Source organism: Sporothrix schenckii (genome assembly GCF_000961545.1).
Source record: "Sporothrix schenckii 1099-18 chromosome Unknown Cont41, whole genome shotgun sequence".
In the NCBI taxonomy this organism is placed as follows: Eukaryota; Fungi; Ascomycota; class Sordariomycetes; order Ophiostomatales; family Ophiostomataceae; genus Sporothrix; species Sporothrix schenckii.
The window spans coordinates 3,185,482-3,204,551 of NW_015971142.1; the positions used below are offsets into that span (position 1 = coordinate 3,185,482).

The window sequence follows — 19,070 nt, forward strand, 5'->3', positions numbered from 1 at the left end:
CGGGACTGACCAGGGAATGAAAGGCATAAAAAACAGCACTAAGAGAGGGAAAACGCCCAGTCCGTTCTTTTTCGCATGGTAAAAGACACTGCTCGTGCTCCATCACCGCCACGACTACCTCGAAATCTCTTCCTTCTCGTCTCCTTCCTTCCCCTGTTCCTTCATTCGCCCCTTCCGCGCCAGCGTCTCTTTCCGCTTCGACTTGTCCTATTTGCCCATTTCAGACAGTCTGCCTCGAGCTGCCCGGGCAGCTCACATTCATCACGTCTTCCCTAAAGAAACGCAAGGTTTCACGCCCGTCGAGAAGAGGCGACGACAATACTCTCCATTCCCGCCCACAGTCCCATCAACACCCCGGGGAGCCGCAGGACGAACAACCCCCGCTACACCAACTCTCTTTTCCCGTCGCCTCTCACCGTCCCGTCGACATCCGGCAGACCCGACAACAGCACCGACGGCCTGGCGATTTACACAACGGCAGCCGGGATCAGCAGTTGCAGGCCATCCTCCCGTCTACAGAGAGGGAGGACGTCGACGCCGACGACGACGCCGACAAGCGCGAGGGCACGGATAGGACCCACCACACTGGGGACGACAGCAGTGACGAGCACGACAGTGACAACGAAGACGAAAACGACGACGGCAACAGTAGCGACCTAAACCCCACGTTTTCATTTTCTGCCGCCTCCAACGCCGCCTCGTCGGGGCCGACCACTCCCACATACAGCCGAGCCGGCTCTGTGTCCCTGCCGCCCACACGGACGGCTGCGCTTGGCTACGTCAACGACGACCACGACGACAGCGAGACAACCACCCCTGACGCAGAGGCCGACGATTTCGACGCCGCGTCCAACACCTCAAGCCCGCCGGCGCCTCCTAGTGTCGCCACCGGTAATAACACTGCCGCCAGTGCCACGCTGCTGACCAAGAACAGCGTTGCCAACATCCGCAAGACCAGGTCCAGTCGTCCAGCTACGCGCCGCGCAGCCGCCACCTCTGCCTTGCCAACGGATGCTGACACCATTGGCCATCGTCGGAAGATCCAGAAGCACAAAACGAACGCTTCGGCCGCCTCACCCCTTCATCTTTCGCTACCTTCCATTCACTCTCGCCGACCCGCGCAGCAGCAACGGTCCTACGAGCGCAGCCAGTCGCCGCTTGTCCCTATCTCTCACCGCGCCATAATTATGAGCGGCGCCAGCGACGAAACTTTTCACCGATCGAGCTCGCCCTTGAAGCGCACTGCATCCAACATGGAGGAGTCATTCGACAACATCGAATCAGCCTCTGAATTCCAAGCCAACTCATCCCCACCACAGCCCAGCTCCTCGTCACCGTTGCGGACGAACACCACTGAAGACGACGTTGAAATGGCGACTGCAGCACCCAGCGACGAGGCAGACGCTGCAGATACGGAAGCTGCCCACGTCGAGACGGACGTACCCCCGATCGAAGAACAGATAAGCACCATCGAAAATCTTGTCAAGGACTTTAATACGGGAGAGTTGGAAGAGGGCACCGCCGCGTACCTTGTATCGCGCAGGTGGCTTGCCCGGGCACAGGCGCTCGGCAGCGGCGATGCGGCCAAGGCCGCCAAAGAGGTGCCCCAGGGCTCACTTGGTCCAGTCGACAACTCTGACATTGCAGACGGTGTCGTTGATGACATTGATGGCGGCAAGACTGTCCGGTTAAAGGCTGGAACCAGCCAGGAGGACTTTGAATACTTTTCCAAGGAAGCGTGGGATCTCCTCGTCTCGTGGCACGGCCTGGCCAAAGGCCAACTACCCATCATTCGCGTTGCACACAACACAGCGCCGAACTCGATGATCCCGAACGTCCAGTACGAGTTACACCCTCCCGTCTTCACTCTGCACCGCCTATGGTCTGCCGTGAGCACCATTCCCCATACCAAGGAGGTGCCGGATGCAGCCCAGGCGGCACCCGTCATCATGTGCACGAGCAATTATAATATCCAAGGATTCCTTCGCAAAGCCAAGACGCTCCTGCATATCCCAATGGAGCGCCACGTGCGTATGTGGAGCGTACCACGGAAGTTAGCAGCCAGCAACACCCCGTCCACCCCCGCCCGCACTGCGGCGACTACCGGTCTTGGTCCATCGTTGTCAACTCCACCCGACTCCCCGAGACTGACGGGCAAGGGCGGTGACGCCAGTGCAGTGTCCAACCCGCAGGACTCGTGGTCTAAGCTGCTCCTGGAAGTCACTGACTTTATGATGCTCCAGCCCAATGTCGAGCGTGAACAGCTCTCCCAAGTGAAGGACCTCACCCACGACAAAAAGTACAACGGCCGCCAGACCCTTGCCTTCATCTCCATCACCGTCGACCAGACAATCGTCCTCGACGAAAACGTCGAACGCAACCTCTGGGTGTCCACGTACAACCCCAAGACGGCTGGCAAGGACAAGGGGAAGGCCAACACGGCCTTCTCCACATTGCCTGCCGTCGGCAACCTTGCCAACACATCCGCCTCCCGAACAGGTGGCGCAAACAGCACGGCAGCAAGCAGCGGTCGCAGCAGTCCCAGCCATGTCGGACCTGTGACCCGGGGCCGAACGAAGCAGAAGTCCGGGCGCACTATGGGTTGCGTTGGTCTTGGCAACCTCGGCAACACATGCTACATGAACGCCGCCTTGCAGTGCCTCCGCAGCGTGGAGGAGCTCACCAAGTACTTCCTTGTCCACGAAAACGAGGCCGAGACCAACCATTCGAACCCGCTCGGCCATGGTGGCAACGTTGCCAATGCATACGCATTTTTGCTGGAAGAGATCTTTAGAGATAATGTCCCCATGTCTATCGCACCGCGGCAATTCAAGTCCACCATTGGCCGGTATGCTCCCGCCTTTGCTGGCTATGGCCAACAAGATTCGCAAGAGTTCCTCGGCTTCTTATTAGATGGTCTCCAGGAGGACCTGAGCCGTGTCAAGAAAAAGCCCTACATAGAGAAGCCCGACTCGACCGACGAGATGATTAACAACCCTGTCGCGATCCGGGAGATGGCCGAAAAGGTCTGGGATATCACGAAGCGCCGTGACGATTCCATCATTGCCGATCTCTTCACCGGAATGTACAAGTCGACCCTGATCTGCCCCGTGTGTCAAAAGGTCAGCATTACCTTTGACCCTTTCACGAACTTGACACTGCCTCTGCCGATCCAAAACGTGTGGTCCAAGACCATTCGGTTCATTCCGCTCAACGACCGCCCTGTCTACCTAAGTATCGAGCTGGATAAGACCAGCAGCGTGCGCTCCTTCAAGGAGTTTATCAGTGTGCGTGTCGGAGTACCAGCGGACCGTCTTGTGGCCGCAGAAGAACTTCGCGATAACATCATCCGCGTCTACGACGACTTTGAGTGCGTCTCGGAAGAGATGGCAGCCAACGACTCTGTGCTGGTCTACGAGGTGGAGCGCACACCGACCAATAACAGCGGCAGCAAGATGCCCCGGAAAAAGCCGCGGTCCATGCTCTTGATTGACGACATTGAGCCGGAGGTTCCGTCCTGGGACAGCCCCATGGCGAAGAGCCTTCTTGTTCCCATCATCCATCGCTTTGATCCCAACCACAGGCGCCGTTACACAAAGTCTACTGGACTCGCCTGCCCGCCACATTTCATTGTTGTCACCCCCGAGGAAGCAAGAAACGAGGATGTCATTCGCCGCAAAATCTTGGAGAAGGTGGCGTCGTACTCGACCTGGGCGGAGTTTTCCAAGGCAGAGAATCCGGCCCATTCCCCGAGCACAGCCACCAGCACAACCACCACCCCAGACGGCAGTAGCGATGGGAGTCGCGGGGACGATGCCACAGATGCAACGGATAACGACATTGTTGTCACCAGTGGTTCGGATGTTGAGTCAGCGAGCGACAGCAAGGTCATTGCCAAATCCATCGAAGGCGAAGATGATATGATTGACATCACCATGAAGGACGCCTCGGCCGCGGAGGCAGTCACTGCCGACCAGGCAGAGGCGGGCTCTGCGTCGTCCAAAATTCTGTACAAGTTCAACCGCCACCGTCCACGGTGGGTTACTGAACCCAGTCTGTTCTTGGCTGGCGAGCTCCAGAACCTATTCCAGATGGGCTATTACGATGACACAAGCAATCTGATTCCCATCAAGTGGTCTGGCTCGTCTGATGAGAAGCTGTATCCGAACCTCCGCTCTCGCATGCCCGCAGCGGCCAAACGGTCGTCTGTTGACCGGGATATGGACAGCCCTGGACCCTGGGAGAGTGCAGCCGGAACCGACAACGAGGAGAGCAGCCAGGGCGGCGATGCGTCGCCAAACGATGAGGACAGTGCGCGCTCAGCCGAAGTGACGCGGATGACCGAGGAGTCGGACGATGAAGACTTGGCCGTGCCGCCTCCGATTGGCATGCGTAGCCACCCAGTCGACCTTCCCAAGAGCGGACCCGCCCGCCGGAGGGCACTGAAGCAGTACAAGGCGCGTGGCCCTAAAGGCGCCAAGCGCCGTCAGCGTCATCCGCAAGCGTCTGCCAACCGCCCGCCGCGTTTGGAATCCGTGGAGGGTGAACGTGAGAGCGATCACGCCAAGAATGATGACGATGACAATGACAATGACAACGCGGCAATGCCCCCGGTTTCGTCCTCTACCTCTAACGGCTCTGCCGTGGTCGTGTCCTCCAATAGCGCGCCGCTCATCCGCCTCGGCGAGGGCATCATGGTCGACTGGAGTGCAGAAGGTTGGGATGCCGTGTTTGGCAAAGAGGGCCCGGATGATAAGATGCGGGGCGAGCCGACGTTCGAGGACCCGATCCCCGTGGTCGACGACCCGGAGCTGCAGGAGAAGAAGCGTAACCGCATCAGCCGTAAGAAGCGGGGCCTGACTCTCGACGAGTGCCTCGACGAGTTTGAGCGCGAGGAGATATTGTCAGAAAATGACATGTGGTACTGCCCTCGCTGCAAGGAGCACCGTCGTGCCAGCAAGAAGTTCGATCTGTGGAAGACGCCGGATATCCTGGTTGTTCATTTGAAGCGGTTCAGTTCTAGTGGATGGCGCCGCGACAAGTTGGATATGCGGGTCGATTTCCCAGTCGAAGGCCTGGACATCACCAAGCGGGTGCTGGATCGCCAAACCGGCAAAGAGGAGATTTACGACCTGATCGGTGTCGACGACCATTGGGGCGGCCTTGGTGGCGGCCATTACACGGCCTTTGCCAAGAATTTTATCGACCACCAGTGGTACGAATACAACGGTATGTCAACAACACAGACTTGTGTCCTCGCAAGCTTCTGATGGCAAATGCTAACAAAATAAGACTCGTCCGTTTCCAGGGTGAACGACTCGAGCCGCGTCGTCTCCGCTGCCGCGTATCTGCTGTTCTACCGCCGTCGGTCCGATGTGCCCCTGGGTGGCCCTCGGTTCATCAAGATAGACGAAAAGTTTGCGCAAGAGATGGCCACCTCCGATGATGACGCGTCTGAGTTGGGGGAAGGTCGGCGTCTCGGCACCGGCTCCTCCTTAATTGGGTCGTCGAGCGCCTCGAAAGGAGCCGCAGCGGATCGCCGGCATCGCGCAAGTCCTGGTTTGGCTAGCAGTGGAACCAGCTCTCTCACGCTAGACGCTAATGGCGGCGGTGCCCGTCTCAGCAGCCCGACAACGGTCGACGACTATGACGACGATGCCGATAGTGACTATCTTCCTCCGCTTGCTTCAGCGTCTCGCGGCAAGGCCCGGGGTGCAGCAAGTGGCCTACGTGTCAAGGCGGTCGCTGTCGATTCTGGTGACGAACAAGACGACGCATATGGCGCGGCCAGCTCGGGCACCGGTCTTCTCAACTTTGGTGAATCCTCCAATAGGTCTAGGGGACGCTTCGATAATGGCGTCCGCAAGTCCGTGGAGATGGACGACCTGTACCCCGGCAGCAGCCACCATGAGAGCGGGTCATGGACGCAGCAGTCTTGGAGCTTCGGACCGTCTGTGGGTGGAGGCAACCACAACTCACCTGGCTCGGATGGTGCCGATGTGGACGAGCTGGAACTGGGCGACACTGCCACTGCCACAGGCTCGGACGCGCGCGACCCCGACCTGATGAGCCTCGGCACGGCCGACCACCAAGACGTCGACATGTCGTTCCTCTCGACAGCCGTGCCCGTGACTGGCCTTCATGCTTTGACAGAGGACGATCCAGACTCCCCGACGCCGCCGCCGCCAGATATACTGACGCAGGCCAACATGGAGGACATCCAGCAACAAGTTTGGGCGCGCAAGCTGGACGCGCAATCCGCCGGTGACCGGATTCATACCATAACCATGTCAGACAACGGAGCGGATGCGGCTTCAGAGAACGCCGTTGACATTCACATTAGCGAGGACGAGGAAGGCAAGATGGACGAGTAAAATGGAGACGCAGTTGGCCAAAATCTACTCAAGGCGACAGCATGGGATAGGAAAGCAGGGTTGAACCGCATGCACAGGAGTTTATCTCTTTTTTTTCCTTTTGTTTACTCTTTCATTGCTTTCTTTGTTACGTACGACATTGACGTTATGCCGTCATGACGCGTGGAAACACGGCGTAGGTGGTTCCGATGCCAAAATTCATTGCATATTTTCTTTTGCTTTCTGTCCTTGGTGATTCCACTATTTATATGGTATGTCAATGTGCGCAAGTCGACTATGTCCTCTCCGGCCACTGGACGTGGTGATAAGGTGGTTATATTGTTTATTACTATTATTATTATTAAAAAAGTGGAACAGTACATAATACCTTGGACATAAAAATCTAACCAAACCAGTTTGCTGTGGACAGTATTCTTTTATTTATGTATGTATGTATTGTGTCGCTTTGAGAAAACATAACCAATGTGGAATGCCAGGCTGAGAAATGCAATATCTAATGCCCGTTCTGCAAGCTATACCACTTCCTCGAAAAATAGAAACGCACATAAAGGGCCCAAGAGCATCTTTATTTTCAAATATTGCAACATCTCAGAGTACGGAGTACGGGGTGCGGGTGCAGGTGCAGAAACGTGCCGTTTATCGACTAGAACAATGCAGAATACCCCAAACCACGCAGCACCGACAAAGGAGAGAGACACAGTGCAACGGCAGCAGGGTTTTGTGGAGAGCGTACCGAGGAACTGAAAAGAGACGTGTAAAAATAGGACAGCCATTTGTTCCCCATTGTCTTTGACCATTTTCTCTCTCCCCTTGTCAGCTGTCTCTACCGACCGCGCACGGATCCGCACAGACGCGATCTCTTGGGCCAAGGGGAGGAGGTCTTTGCACATTCTGTTTTCTCGTTGGTTTGAGAATTGACACGTTTTTGAAAATTGTAGATACACACGGCACGAAATATGAGAACAAGTTAGGGAGAGATGCAAAGGACGGAGCGAAAGCCAATTCGCGATTCACTACCGCTGCCATCAGTTTTTTCAAAATATAAGGAACTGAAGGCATCGGCTATGACCGCCATTGCGTTGTAGCGTCGCCTCTCGCATGGCCCTGGCTGGGAAATTTGGGCTGGTAGACCCGTGCTCCGTGCGTGTTTCGAAAGGAATTGAAAATCATGACGAAAACAGGGAAGCCAGTACCATGATGGAAAAGTATTATGCGAAAGGCAAGGCAATGAGAAGCGAGATTTGGCGAGGCTGTTCAGTTACAGGTAATAAAAGATAACCGCAATACGATGAGAGAGTAAGGACAGGAAGATGTCCATCCTACATCGCTGTCTGTTATAGCATCGTGCTCACCGTGCGCTACTGAACCTTGCGGGCGGATAGCGAGCCCAAGTCTGACGATGTCATAATGCACGTGTTCTTGGGTTTGTCTCTCGTATATTGCCGCAGCAGATATTGGACAAAACCGGGGGTTGGTGAATGCCAACAAGTTCGCTTTGATCCGAACACTTAAGATCCAGCTGTTGGTACGCCACCGTGTCCGACCCTGCCAAGCTTCCGGGAGGTCGGCGGTGCAGCGGGTGGACGAGAGGGAAGTCATTATGCTTATTTCTGGGACAGCCTCAAGCCTCATAGCGAGAATAGAAAGGAATGTTGAAGTTGTTGAGCCGATACACCGAGGGTGTGAGCCGGGATCCCTGTGGCCATGAGGCGGCCCTGGCTGCGTTTCGACAACTTCTTTGTGCGTCCCTCGAACGGGGGTTTCGAGATGGTTTTTGAATATTGCGTGTGAATACTCATGCACCGTCATTTCAGTTGATATGCAGAGCCATACTTTGTCTATGGAGTCACAGTCGTGCCTGGGAAATGGCCAGCTCCCATGGTTTCTTTTCCATTGGCAAAGAAGCGACCGGATAGGACCTCATCGCTGTAGTTAATTAAAAAAAAGTACGCTTCGAAAGCTTTCGACAGTTTTGCACGTGTGGATATCGTCCTCGGCAGGCCTTTTGGGGCTGAAATGTACTTGCGCCAAATATGCTCTTCTGTGAACATAGGAGTCGAGGACAATGGAAAATGTATTTCGTACACAGCTCTTGTGCCCCCGCCTTGACCTGCCTCCTCTCTTCCTTATCGATGAGGTGTGTCACATCCTGCATTTCAGTGACTTTCGTCCAAAGGTAATGTTGATTGGGCAGCTGCCCCCCACCTGTACTACGACGTGGAGGTGTAGTGCGAAACTGTGTGGTTGGAGTAGTTGTGTTTCGAAAGACAAAGAAGGATCCCGCGCAAACATTGTTGATACGCGTGGCATTGGATCTCGCGCACCGAGATACATTCTTTCTCTTATCTCGGATCTCCATCCTTTTGATCAAAGCCTTGGCAGGGGGGCGGCTGAGAAACAGTCGACTGTCTGTCGTAGAACCAAGCCAATGGGACGGATGGTGTGACTAAATGCTCGCACTCATGGCACCGACGTACAAAATATCGACGATGGACAGACAGACAGGAGAGCTACCCACTTATCCGTCTATCCATGGCTATCTGTCGCAACGACGTGCCACAAAGAAAATCAAAGTCGTCGGCGTCACCGCCGGCAAGAATAATCGCAATTGTTTTATCGATAGGGACCCTTGTTGGACGAGATTCCGACACATTCTGACGTTCTCATGGCCAGTGTTATAGTGTCGTGCGTGTGGAGGGAGCACCGTCCAAATTGCTTACATTCGTCAGGTATCTTACGCTGTACAGAATACTTCACGCTCTCCATTGTCAACCATCGTCCTGTCTGTCTCCTGCCGTCTTGAGAAACGCCCGCTGCGTGATGCACGCAATGACCGCTCGNACCCCCCCCCCCCCCCCCCGGAACGGCATCCCGAGAACGTTCAAGATCATCCACGACAGTGCCCCTTTTGTGGCACTTTCCCCTTCCTGGCCTTTTCTCGTCACCTTGGGAGCGGGATCCGGAGACCGAGGAGCTTCTTATTTGTGCACACGAGGACGACACGCGAAACGCCTCTCTCGCATGGGTGTTGGCGTTCTGGGACGCCGGTCAACAATTGGGCGACGACATGTCTATTGGGTAGCACGCTGATCTGCGTTGTAGATACGGAAGGAATAGGGCGTCGAACAGGCCAAGAGATATGAATGGTGCATCTCTCCTCACTGTTGAACCCCCCCAGTTGCGCATCCCCCAAGCGTAAAAAAAGAATAAGCCTTTTAACCTTGATGAGGAAGGTCGGGTTTCCTCCAGCCCAGAACTATTCCGCAAGGGGCATAGCGACCTGCGGTCGATTTATTAGACATGTTTTGAGGGCATTGCCGGTGGAGTCTAGAAGTGTGCAAGTGGGTGCTGTTGTGTGTGCTAATGGGGCTGGGTACCGTCCTCTTTGGCTGACCTGGCGTCTGTTCCCTGTCGATTCCCGGTCAGAAAATTTCTCACGATTGACTGGCCTTGTGGGGGCGTTTTCTTATTTTTTCTTTCTGGCCTGTACTTTTGCCACTCGACCCCCGAAGTGCGGCGAACCAAGAGCGCGTAAGAGTTTGCGACAAAATTTGAAGGCTTCGAAACTTCAATAACCGTAAGACATCTTCAGACTTTCACAAAGAACGGCAGAGCCAAGGCGCGGGAGCGGGAGGCTGTTAGCATTCTGGTTACTAGCAACGGCGTTGCCGTTTGCACCTCGGCTCGAAGACTAGGGCCTGGACTGGTGGTGGACGGGCTGGCGCGCAACTCGAAGGGCGAGCGCGTTCCCTGTTTCTTTCTGATGCAATATTGTGGCTGCTATGGTCGCCGATGTTGCATATAAAGACACGATAGAAGGAGTGGTATTGTTGGAAATCCGGCCGGTAAAATTGAATAGTCGGACGTGGATGAAAGGCTGAAGAGGAGGGTAATTAAAACGACAAAACAGACGAAGGACGGTGGACGAATGATAAAGAAGGGCGAAGAGGGTGTGGGGGGGGAGGTGTCTTGACAACGGCACTCGTTGACGGCCTTTCGCTTCGGAGTTGGTAAGAAACTCGACAAACACGATGTACGGAGTATCGTAACGAGACAGCGAAGAGAGGGAGAGGCACCAGACATTGCTCCTTCCTTTCGTGCTGCACAGGGCGATCCAATCGCGCCCTCGCAGCTTCCGCCATTTCGCCGATCGATCTTGCCTCATGGTATGACCGCCGCCCTATGCCGGAACACCGCGTCTACACATACTTGCAGGCCCTGTAATGTAGCACTTTAATTGCGTCGTAGGATGATGGTCTTGAGCGTGAGATGCGGCTTGTTTGGGTGTCTGCTGTTGACTTCGTGCTTGTTTCCGTCCATTCGCGTGCGTCCTATCTCCGTGTCTTGTGGTCTTGGCTCGCGCTCCTCCTGCGCTGCTGCCCTTTCGTTGGCTGACCCACATTTACACTAACGCAAGCGGGGCGCAAAGAACTTTCGGCACAGGCTTCCACAGACCTTCTCGAAGCCTGTTCTTGTCGCCTCGCGCCTTCTCTCTCGCCTGGGCCACCACTCCCCATCCTCCCCTTATGCTCCACTTTCAAAGGAACGGGAAGGAACCAATGCGCCAGAGCTGTTCAGCACTTTCCTCCTGGCGTCCCTGCCTGCAGCCGTTCTGGCATTGCGCAGTTTGCTTTTGCTCTTTCCTGTACTTTCATTTTCCCCTGCGTCTTTACATACAGAGTGCGCGTGCACATTCTGTATATATTATGTATCTTGGTATCTTTGTACGGCGTATCTTGTCTTGCTCTTTCACAGTCTGCCACAGCGCCGTAAAATGCCCCGAAGTCGATGTAGAGCACGCGCGCCACCATTGCTGTGGCAAGCTGCTACATTCGCGCGAGTAATTAATCGTCCCTTCCCTGGTCGGGAAAAAGGATGGAAGGAAGGACACAGCAGAACGTGGCAATCACGCACCTTCTTTCATCCTGTTGTTCCTTCCCCTTCTCGAAGCACTGTTGCCCCAGAAGAAGCCGCTCTCCCAACCCCCGTCCCTTCCCCTTGTAATTCTACCCACCAGCTGCCGCCTCATACTCTCTCCCTTCTCGCCTTTCCCACAACAGGACCACCCACCCATAATCACGCAACCCCCCCTTTCTTCTCCTCTTTCTTACGAAAAAGGAACCTTGTCGTCTCTTTCTCTTTTCCCTCCATTGCTCTTTCCCATTGATCCCTCACGCATTTGGCCCAATCCCTCCTGCTATTGTTGCCATTCAGCGTGTTGTGTATCCAGTCTCGCCTTTCCCTTCCACTCGCCTTTCACCTTTCTCCTCCTCTACCCTGTTCCTTTGCGACGTTTCTACGAATCTCCATTTTCTTGGGTTCCTGTCTCTCTTTTTGTCTCTCGTTTTGATTCTCCGCAGCATCCAAGGTCTTGTTTCCCTTTCCATTTCCCCTTTCTCTCAACTCTGGATAGAGACCCCGCTGTCGCTGTCGCGCGATCGGCCATTCACCTCCTCTTCCCTTCTATTCTTCTTTTCCCTTTCAAATTTCCACCAACTTTCCTTACTCGACTCCATCTTCGTTGTTTCCTGTGACGATTCAACGAACACGTTATTTCATTCTTCCCCTCTCGTCGCCTTTTCTGTCTCGTACGAACGCTTTGCGACTTCTTCCTCGTCGCTTTCTCGAACGGTAAGCTTTTGCACTATCGTTATTTCACCTTGATGTACATACATCTTTACCTTCTGTCTCCTGCGACCTGTCTGGCCACTTGAACCACTCCCGCGCTTGCGTCTCGTGCCGTCAAAGTTTGTCGTCCGGTTTCGATTTCGTCCTTCAACTGCGAAGAACACGCTACAACCCTGAGCGAAAGAGTGCGCCTATCTACTCGATTCCAGCAAGCCAGCTACCCAGACACGGTCGCATGCTCAGCTGCATTCGAGTCGCAGCCACAGTTTCTGTCCGACAAACAATGTCCTGCGACTGTAGCCGACCAGTCTCTTTTTCATTTCCCCGCCCGCAATCCAGCTCCATTGCCGTTCGCTACTGCTCCATGCCGACGAGATTCGCGTATTCGACCGCCTGGCAATGCATACGTGAAAAACCCGCCTGTAGAAGAGTACGCAGTATGCTGATAGCTCGCTTGTTTCTTTGCAGGTTCATTTTGTTTCTCGTGTGATTCCGTTACCACACGGGGCTTTTTAAAGCTGTACGACGACGGTCCAAATCTCGGCGCGGTCTGCTTTCGCCAATATCCAACCACACCACAACCGACCTTTTTGCCCTTCCAGGCACTTCGTCCAATACTTTCTTCTGCTGCTTTTTGCTTTTCAATCGATTTCCCTACTCGTGGGCCGAATTTAGCAAGTGGATTTCGGTCCTCTCGAAGCCACTGGATCGTCGTCCTGAACTGTCTCGGATTTTCTAGAGGACTCCTGTTACCACCGAGCTACGCCATCAACGTCAAAGTCGACTGTCTCTCTCCTCCCGAAGTCGAATATTCTAATATTTTCTGGGAAATAACTTAATTGTGGCCCTTTTCGACCCCTCGAAGCACAACATATCTGCGAAAAGATTTCCATTGGGTTTTTGTTTTCTTTTCTGTGGGGGTTGTGGCCGTCGTACAAGGTGTATCCGTTCGGGACCTTGTGCCTGTTATCGCTGCACCGTCTGACGTTTCGGGTTGGCGAATCCCCCCTATCCTGGCGAATCGAAAAGTCTGGTGCTGTATCTTGACTTTTGATCTACGATACTGGACACTCCTGCTTCCTTTTGTCGCCTTCATTCTTTTTCTTTCACCCCCACTCCATTTGCGGCAAAGACCAGTCGTCAAGACTCGGTCGCCCCACGCCCGCCGCAATGGACACAACACTTTGCAATGTCATCTACGTTGATGATAGCATTCGAGAAGACCGCGTATTTCACGCTCGGTCCGCGAATGGTGTCCAAAGACAACAACCAACAGAACAACCTGAGACTGAGGCCCCGGCCACAGCATGGGAGTCCAAAACACTCGAAGATAACATCTGCTTATTAGCTGACGTCTTTGGTGATGGTAAGTCTATCTTATTTCGTCATGCTTTCAAAATTGGCATCAATCTAGTGCATGAGCTGACGGATTTCTTCGTCTCTCGGATGTGTAGTTCACCTTTGTGGAACCGGAAGCGCATGCATGGCAAAGCTATTTGACCTCCAGGACGAATCGACGATGGGCCTCAAGCCGACTATCGTTTTGATTGGTACACCTCACGACGAGCGCATTCCATTAGACGAACAGTCACGATCCCCATCACCACACTCCACATCACAAAACGAGGCTGGCTCCGTCCCAAACACCCCGCCTACCGACGAAGTCTACGGCTTGCGTCTCCTTCGCCGCATCGTGTCTGAAGCGCACTTGCGAAACTTGTCCAAGCTCATCGTGCCGGTCTCCGTTATTAAGCTCTCTGAATCTGAAGATGCGGCAGCCCTACTTTCTCAGAGTCCCGGCAGCAATGCGGAGACCAGTCCAGCTCAAGCTTTCAAAATAAATCGAGCGCTCAACCGTTCCTTACTCAAAAGCTGCCTGAAACTGGGTGCTGTGGACGTACTTTTCAGCCCAATAGAGCCACAAAGTATCACGAGTCTCGAAGTACGCGCCTACTGGGCACATAAGAGTGCTGCTCGTGATCGACAGGCACTACTCGAGCTACGCCGGGGCCGGAAGCGTTCTTGGGTTGGTATTTCGGACAACCGCCCGTTTGCATATTTACGCGAGAATATGGTGACATCTCTTATGCGGAGAATTTGCCAGATGGAGGAGGGCGACGAACTCCCCGTTGACGCTGTTCGTATCAGCGTGGCACCCCGCAGAAAGCAGGTTATTGCTTCCGCGATCGGCAACTGGCATTTCTCGGCCCATGACTTCAATGACGATGAGTTGATCGAAGCATCGGCCCTCATGTTCAAGCATGCCCTGTCCATGTCTGAGTTGGCGGAGTGGCGGATACCAACGGATCAACTAATCTGCTTCCTCATTGCTTGCCGAGCAGCATACAACTCGTTCGTGCCTTACCACAATTTCAGACACGTTGTCGATGTCTTGCAAGGGACTTTCAACTTCCTCATCAACATCGGGGCGCTCCCTCCTTACCCATTATTACACTCTTCATCCGCAACCTCTTCGACCAACACGCCTTTGCATCGCAAACAAAAATCTCCCATGGCGTCATTAATTCGCCCATTTGAAGCTCTTACCCTACTCATTACAGCCATTGGACACGACGTCGGTCACCCGGGTGTGAACAATGGTTTCTTGGTTGTGCTGAACACCCCTCTCGCGCAGCTCTACAACGACCGCTCCGTCCTCGAGTCGTTCCATTGCGCAGCCTACTCCCAGATTTTGCGGCGGTATTGGCCCGCCGCCTTTAACGACAGCAAAATGAGGAATCTCATGACCAGCTCCATCCTTGCCACTGACATGGGACTTCATTTTGACTACATGAAGAAGCTCGGGAATACCCAGGACAAGCTTGCTGATAGCAACACCACTGACGGCTGGAACGGCCGTATGGTCGAAGATCAAACTGCACTGGCTTGTGCTCTGCTCATCAAATGTGCAGATATCAGCAACGTGGCGAGACGACACGATGCCGCATTGCAATGGATGCACATTCTGTCAGACGAATTTTCTCGGCAGGCTTTAATGGAGAGCCAGCTCGCAATCAAGTCGTCTCTAGTAGCTCCGCCGAAGAAAGACAATGTGTCTCTTTTCCGTGCCCAGCTCGGCTTTATGAACATGTTCGCCATCCCTCTGTTCCAAGGCATTGCCAGCATAATGCCCGCTATGCAATACTGCGTGGACGAGCTCGAAATCAACAAGGCTATTTTTGAGAGGAGCGTCGCCGAAGAGACCGAAAAAGCAGCGGCTGAAGAAGAGCAGTCTCGCAGCCTTGATGGCACCTTTTCTCCGCGCTCAATGAGCGTAGCCATTCCGAATGACGTGTCCGGGACTCAGCCGAAACATCAGCAACAGCAGGCATCATCTTGCACCTCCACAAGTGGTGCTGTAATTGATACGGCAACGCACTCGGATGAGCACGCGAATAACGGAAGCGCTATCTCTCCCAAACAAATGCCTTCATTTGGTGACCTGTACAAGGACCAGAACGGAGGCAGTCCGCGGTACGACGCTGTTGCGGAATTCGCAATGAGTGACCCCTTTGTTATGAGCGATAGTCGGCCATTGGCCTCATCCAAGCAACGAGTGAGCGAGGCAACGGACGGCAGCACATCTCTACCTGGTGGCGGGGATTGGGCCTCCCAGGCGACCAGTGCAACGACAGGGAAAATGCCACTCTCTCCTAGTACGCAAGGCACCAGCATCATTAGCCGCGACTCTATGGATCGTCCAGCGAGCTTGCCCGCTTCCACTGCCATCACCTCGACCCCGAACGATATCACCAAAAGCCACTCTGAAGCGCTGATTAGCGCACAGATTTCCCGCGAGGATGGCTCGTCTCTATCGTCTGGTGGAATCAGCGGTGACAATGGCACGCGGAAGCCACATCAAGAAGAGCACTTCCTAAAGAAGAAGTCAAGCCGGTTTAGGATGAACGCCTTCACGTTCTTCCGCCGCCACCTCAGTCCGGGCCCTCCTCTACCCGCTTCCAATAACACCGACCAGTCGGCAGCTCAAGATGGCTGCCGTTAAAGCGTGGCCGTTTTTCTACGCCCATGAAGGCACACAACTATATCGCGTGTCTATCCAAGGATTAACTTTTTGCTCTGATGGTTTAACGACTGTTCTTTCACTGTATTCTATCTAGTATCTTATGTCTTTTTACAATGCAAAGGGGTGTAAGTTGGCGTGTTGGGCACGCCTTACGTTTCCAATATTTAGTCCTCTTGGTTTGCATTTTCTTTTGTTCTCGGTCATGAGCCACACACGAAGCGCAACGTATGGAAAGTTGGGTGCACGTGCAGACAGCGGACAATGGACGCATTGTGCTCGCCTTTGGCCGTTGCAGATCAGCTGATGGTGGCGCGGCCATTTCCGCCCGATCAAAATCTTTCCTATTTCATCTCATTTGGTGTTATTCTACTTGTTTGTCAGGACACGGGGCAAAGGCGAATCGTTACTGCGTTTACAGTTGGCCTCTCAAATATTGGTTATAATCCCTGGCTTGGGACGGTAAAGGAGGCTGGTCAGTAAAATTCTCTGGTGGATGTAGAGATGCATATTGCCATGTGACTTAAATTATGTGTGGCCTATACGAAATATCGCGATTGGTAACAATTTGTTAATATAAAGTTGTATTTCAATAACTTGGTGCATCTTTCCTCCGTACATAATAAACGGAGCCTCGCCGGTAATAACAGAATCCTCCCAAAAGAAAAATAAAACAAAACTCGCCTATACAACACTTAAAGATATCAGTCAAGCAACGCCATAGCAAAGGAAGCAGAAAACAAAAGGTGCCGGTGACCGTTGACGGCACGCAAATACATAAAGCGTTGAGCCCACAAAAGGAGGCCCGTTTCAATCAGGCCAGCTCTTTATTAATCATTCAAGAGCAAGAACAAGAAAATGAAGACCTTGTCAATTTAAATATGCTAAATCATTGGGGGACTATGTGCTCCTTGGACATGTGCGTGATTGCGGAACCGAGCGAATTTACTGCTCGAACCACTCACCGCCCAGCCAGCGGTTGAGGAAGTCGAGAGAAGCCTCGGGCTGGTCGTACGGCACCATGTGGCCCGCTTCGTAGATGCGCATGAACGTGAAGTTGCCAGCAGCCTTGACTGTGCCGTAGCCCTCCTTCTTGAAAAAGGCATCGACGAAGGACGTGCTGCCAGAGAGCTTCAAGGCCTTCGTCGGGGCCTTGTTGAAGGCGGCCTTGCCATCCCACTCGAGGGCCTCAGCCCAGGCCTGGTTACCGAGCCAGTTGCAAATAAAGTCAGCGTCACCGGCGTAGATGAGAACGGGGATTTCAGCCAGGATGTCCGGCACAAGGCGGTGGAAAGGCTGCATCCAGTCGCCCTGGAAGAGGAAGTTGCGGTTGATATCAAAGTTGCAGCTGTCGTAGCTATCAACTTCAGCACCCACGGCCTTCTTCACCTCATCGCGGTTCAGATACTCGGCGATCCAGCCCATCTGGGGGTAGCACAGGTTGCTGCTGTCCTTGCAAGGGCCGCGAATGTCGTAGACATTGCGACCAGTTTGCTGGTACGGGCCGAGCATGGCGTTGTTGCAGTAGATCGCGGCGGGAACGCAGCTCCAGACACTCTCCGACTTGTAGCAGCCCTCAATCAGGGACTGGCAGCGGGGCAACGAGTTATCCATGGAACGACACTGGGACTCGTCCAGGACAGCAGGCCAGCCACCATCGCCGCAGGCCATGGGGCGGTACTGCTCGTACTGGGTGTAGGGGTCGGTCAGACCGTTGCCAATCAGGACAGACTTGAGGTTGATGTTGCGGTCCTTGTGGGACAGAATCTCGTGGGCAAAGACGGGGATGTAATGGCCGGCATAGGACTCGCCAGCAATGTGGAAGTCCTGCTTAGCGTACTGGGGGAACTGCTTGAAGAACAGGGTCAAGAGGGCGTAAACATCCTTGCCGGCAGCAACAGTGTTGCTGACGGACTGGCCGGAGTACGAGTAGCCAACGTTGACGGGCTGGTCAAGGAAGATCACGGACGCGTTGGCGTTCCACGACAGGGGATTGTTGACGATCTTGATGTTCTCATCGACAGCCGAGGGGCCGAGCTCGAAGAAGAGACCGGTCAGCGACGAGCAACCAGGACCACCGTTCAGCCACAGGACAACAGGGTCGTTCTTGGGGTCGTTGCGAGACTCGAAGAACCCTGTACTCGGTTAGTAAACAAAAAAAAAGTGTGAGCAGGAAGGTAGGAGTAACAGTAGGAAAAGCAGCAAAAACGTACAGTAGAACAGGTGCTTGTCGTTCTCGTCGTCATCGAGGTAGCCACTGTACTGCTTGACCTTGTCAATGCCAAGACCAGAGGGATCCACAGCCTTGACGCGGAGGTTATAGGCCTCCAAGGTGTCGTGGGATTTGGAACCGCCCGCAGTCGTGACAAATGCAGACGGAATGTCGGCGCCCTTGACGATGTGGTCCCAGTGGCTATCCGGCCGGCGGGTGTGCTTCTTGGGGCTCGAGAAGAAAGTCGACTTCTCAAAAGCGTCAGGGAAATGGAGCTTGACCTCTGCCCACAGCGCCTCGGCATCGGCGGTCATGCCCTTCACAGCTTCCTTGAAGGAAGCAAAAGGGCCACTGGCAGCAGCGGCATCGTCGCCAGAAATCACCGGCTTCTTGGCGGCATCACCGAGCACATGCTGTTGGCCACTCAACGGCGACAAGATCGACGCTGAAGCCGCTCCAACGAGGACGGCTGACGCAGCAATGCGCATGATGGGCAGTATAGGTGTCTGTACAAAGCGGAGAAAAAGGAACTAGGATGGGGTGCGATAGGTGGAATTGGGCAAATTGACGATGGAGAGATGTGAAAGTACACAGGATGAGATGAGAAGAAGATGCAAAACGAGAGATGCAGGAAACGAAAAGAGAGCGAGGTGAGAAGACGTAAGGCAAGAACCGAGACAAAGAGGTATCCGAGCTGATAGCGCCGCCGGAAGGGCAATCCGCGGCCAGGCCCCCAACAAGGCAGCTGCAATCAGACGTTGTCGGTGCTAGCACCACTTCGCACCTGCTGAAACAAGGACGGGCGATGACTGCACCTTCCTTGACCAGGCAACGT

General features: G+C 54.1%; 3 protein-coding genes across 3 annotated transcripts; 2 read left to right on the forward strand and 1 right to left on the reverse strand.

Annotated features, from left to right (window-relative positions):
* Positions 1-75: 75 nt before the first annotated feature.
* Positions 76-6,374, forward strand: SPSK_06853 (ubiquitin carboxyl-terminal hydrolase 4/11/15; the record flags this gene model as incomplete). Its single annotated transcript, XM_016733527.1, has 3 exons — positions 76-184; positions 229-5,229; positions 5,293-6,374. 3 exons carry the CDS (start codon positions 76-78, stop codon positions 6,372-6,374), a joined length of 6,192 nt encoding a protein of 2,063 aa, XP_016591358.1.
* A 6,798-nt stretch (positions 6,375-13,172) lies between these two features.
* SPSK_07006 (3',5'-cyclic-nucleotide phosphodiesterase) lies at positions 13,173-16,005 on the forward strand (the record flags this gene model as incomplete). The annotated part of the gene is made up of 2 exons (XM_016733676.1): positions 13,173-13,368; positions 13,457-16,005. 2 exons carry the CDS (start codon positions 13,173-13,175, stop codon positions 16,003-16,005), a joined length of 2,745 nt encoding a protein of 914 aa, XP_016591359.1.
* A 963-nt stretch (positions 16,006-16,968) lies between these two features.
* SPSK_07330 (cathepsin A (carboxypeptidase C)) lies at positions 16,969-18,723 on the reverse strand (the record flags this gene model as incomplete). Its single annotated transcript, XM_016733994.1, has 2 exons — positions 16,969-18,158; positions 18,237-18,723. 2 exons carry the CDS (start codon positions 18,721-18,723, stop codon positions 16,969-16,971), a joined length of 1,677 nt encoding a protein of 558 aa, XP_016591360.1.
* Between the last annotated feature and the right edge of the window lie 347 nt (positions 18,724-19,070).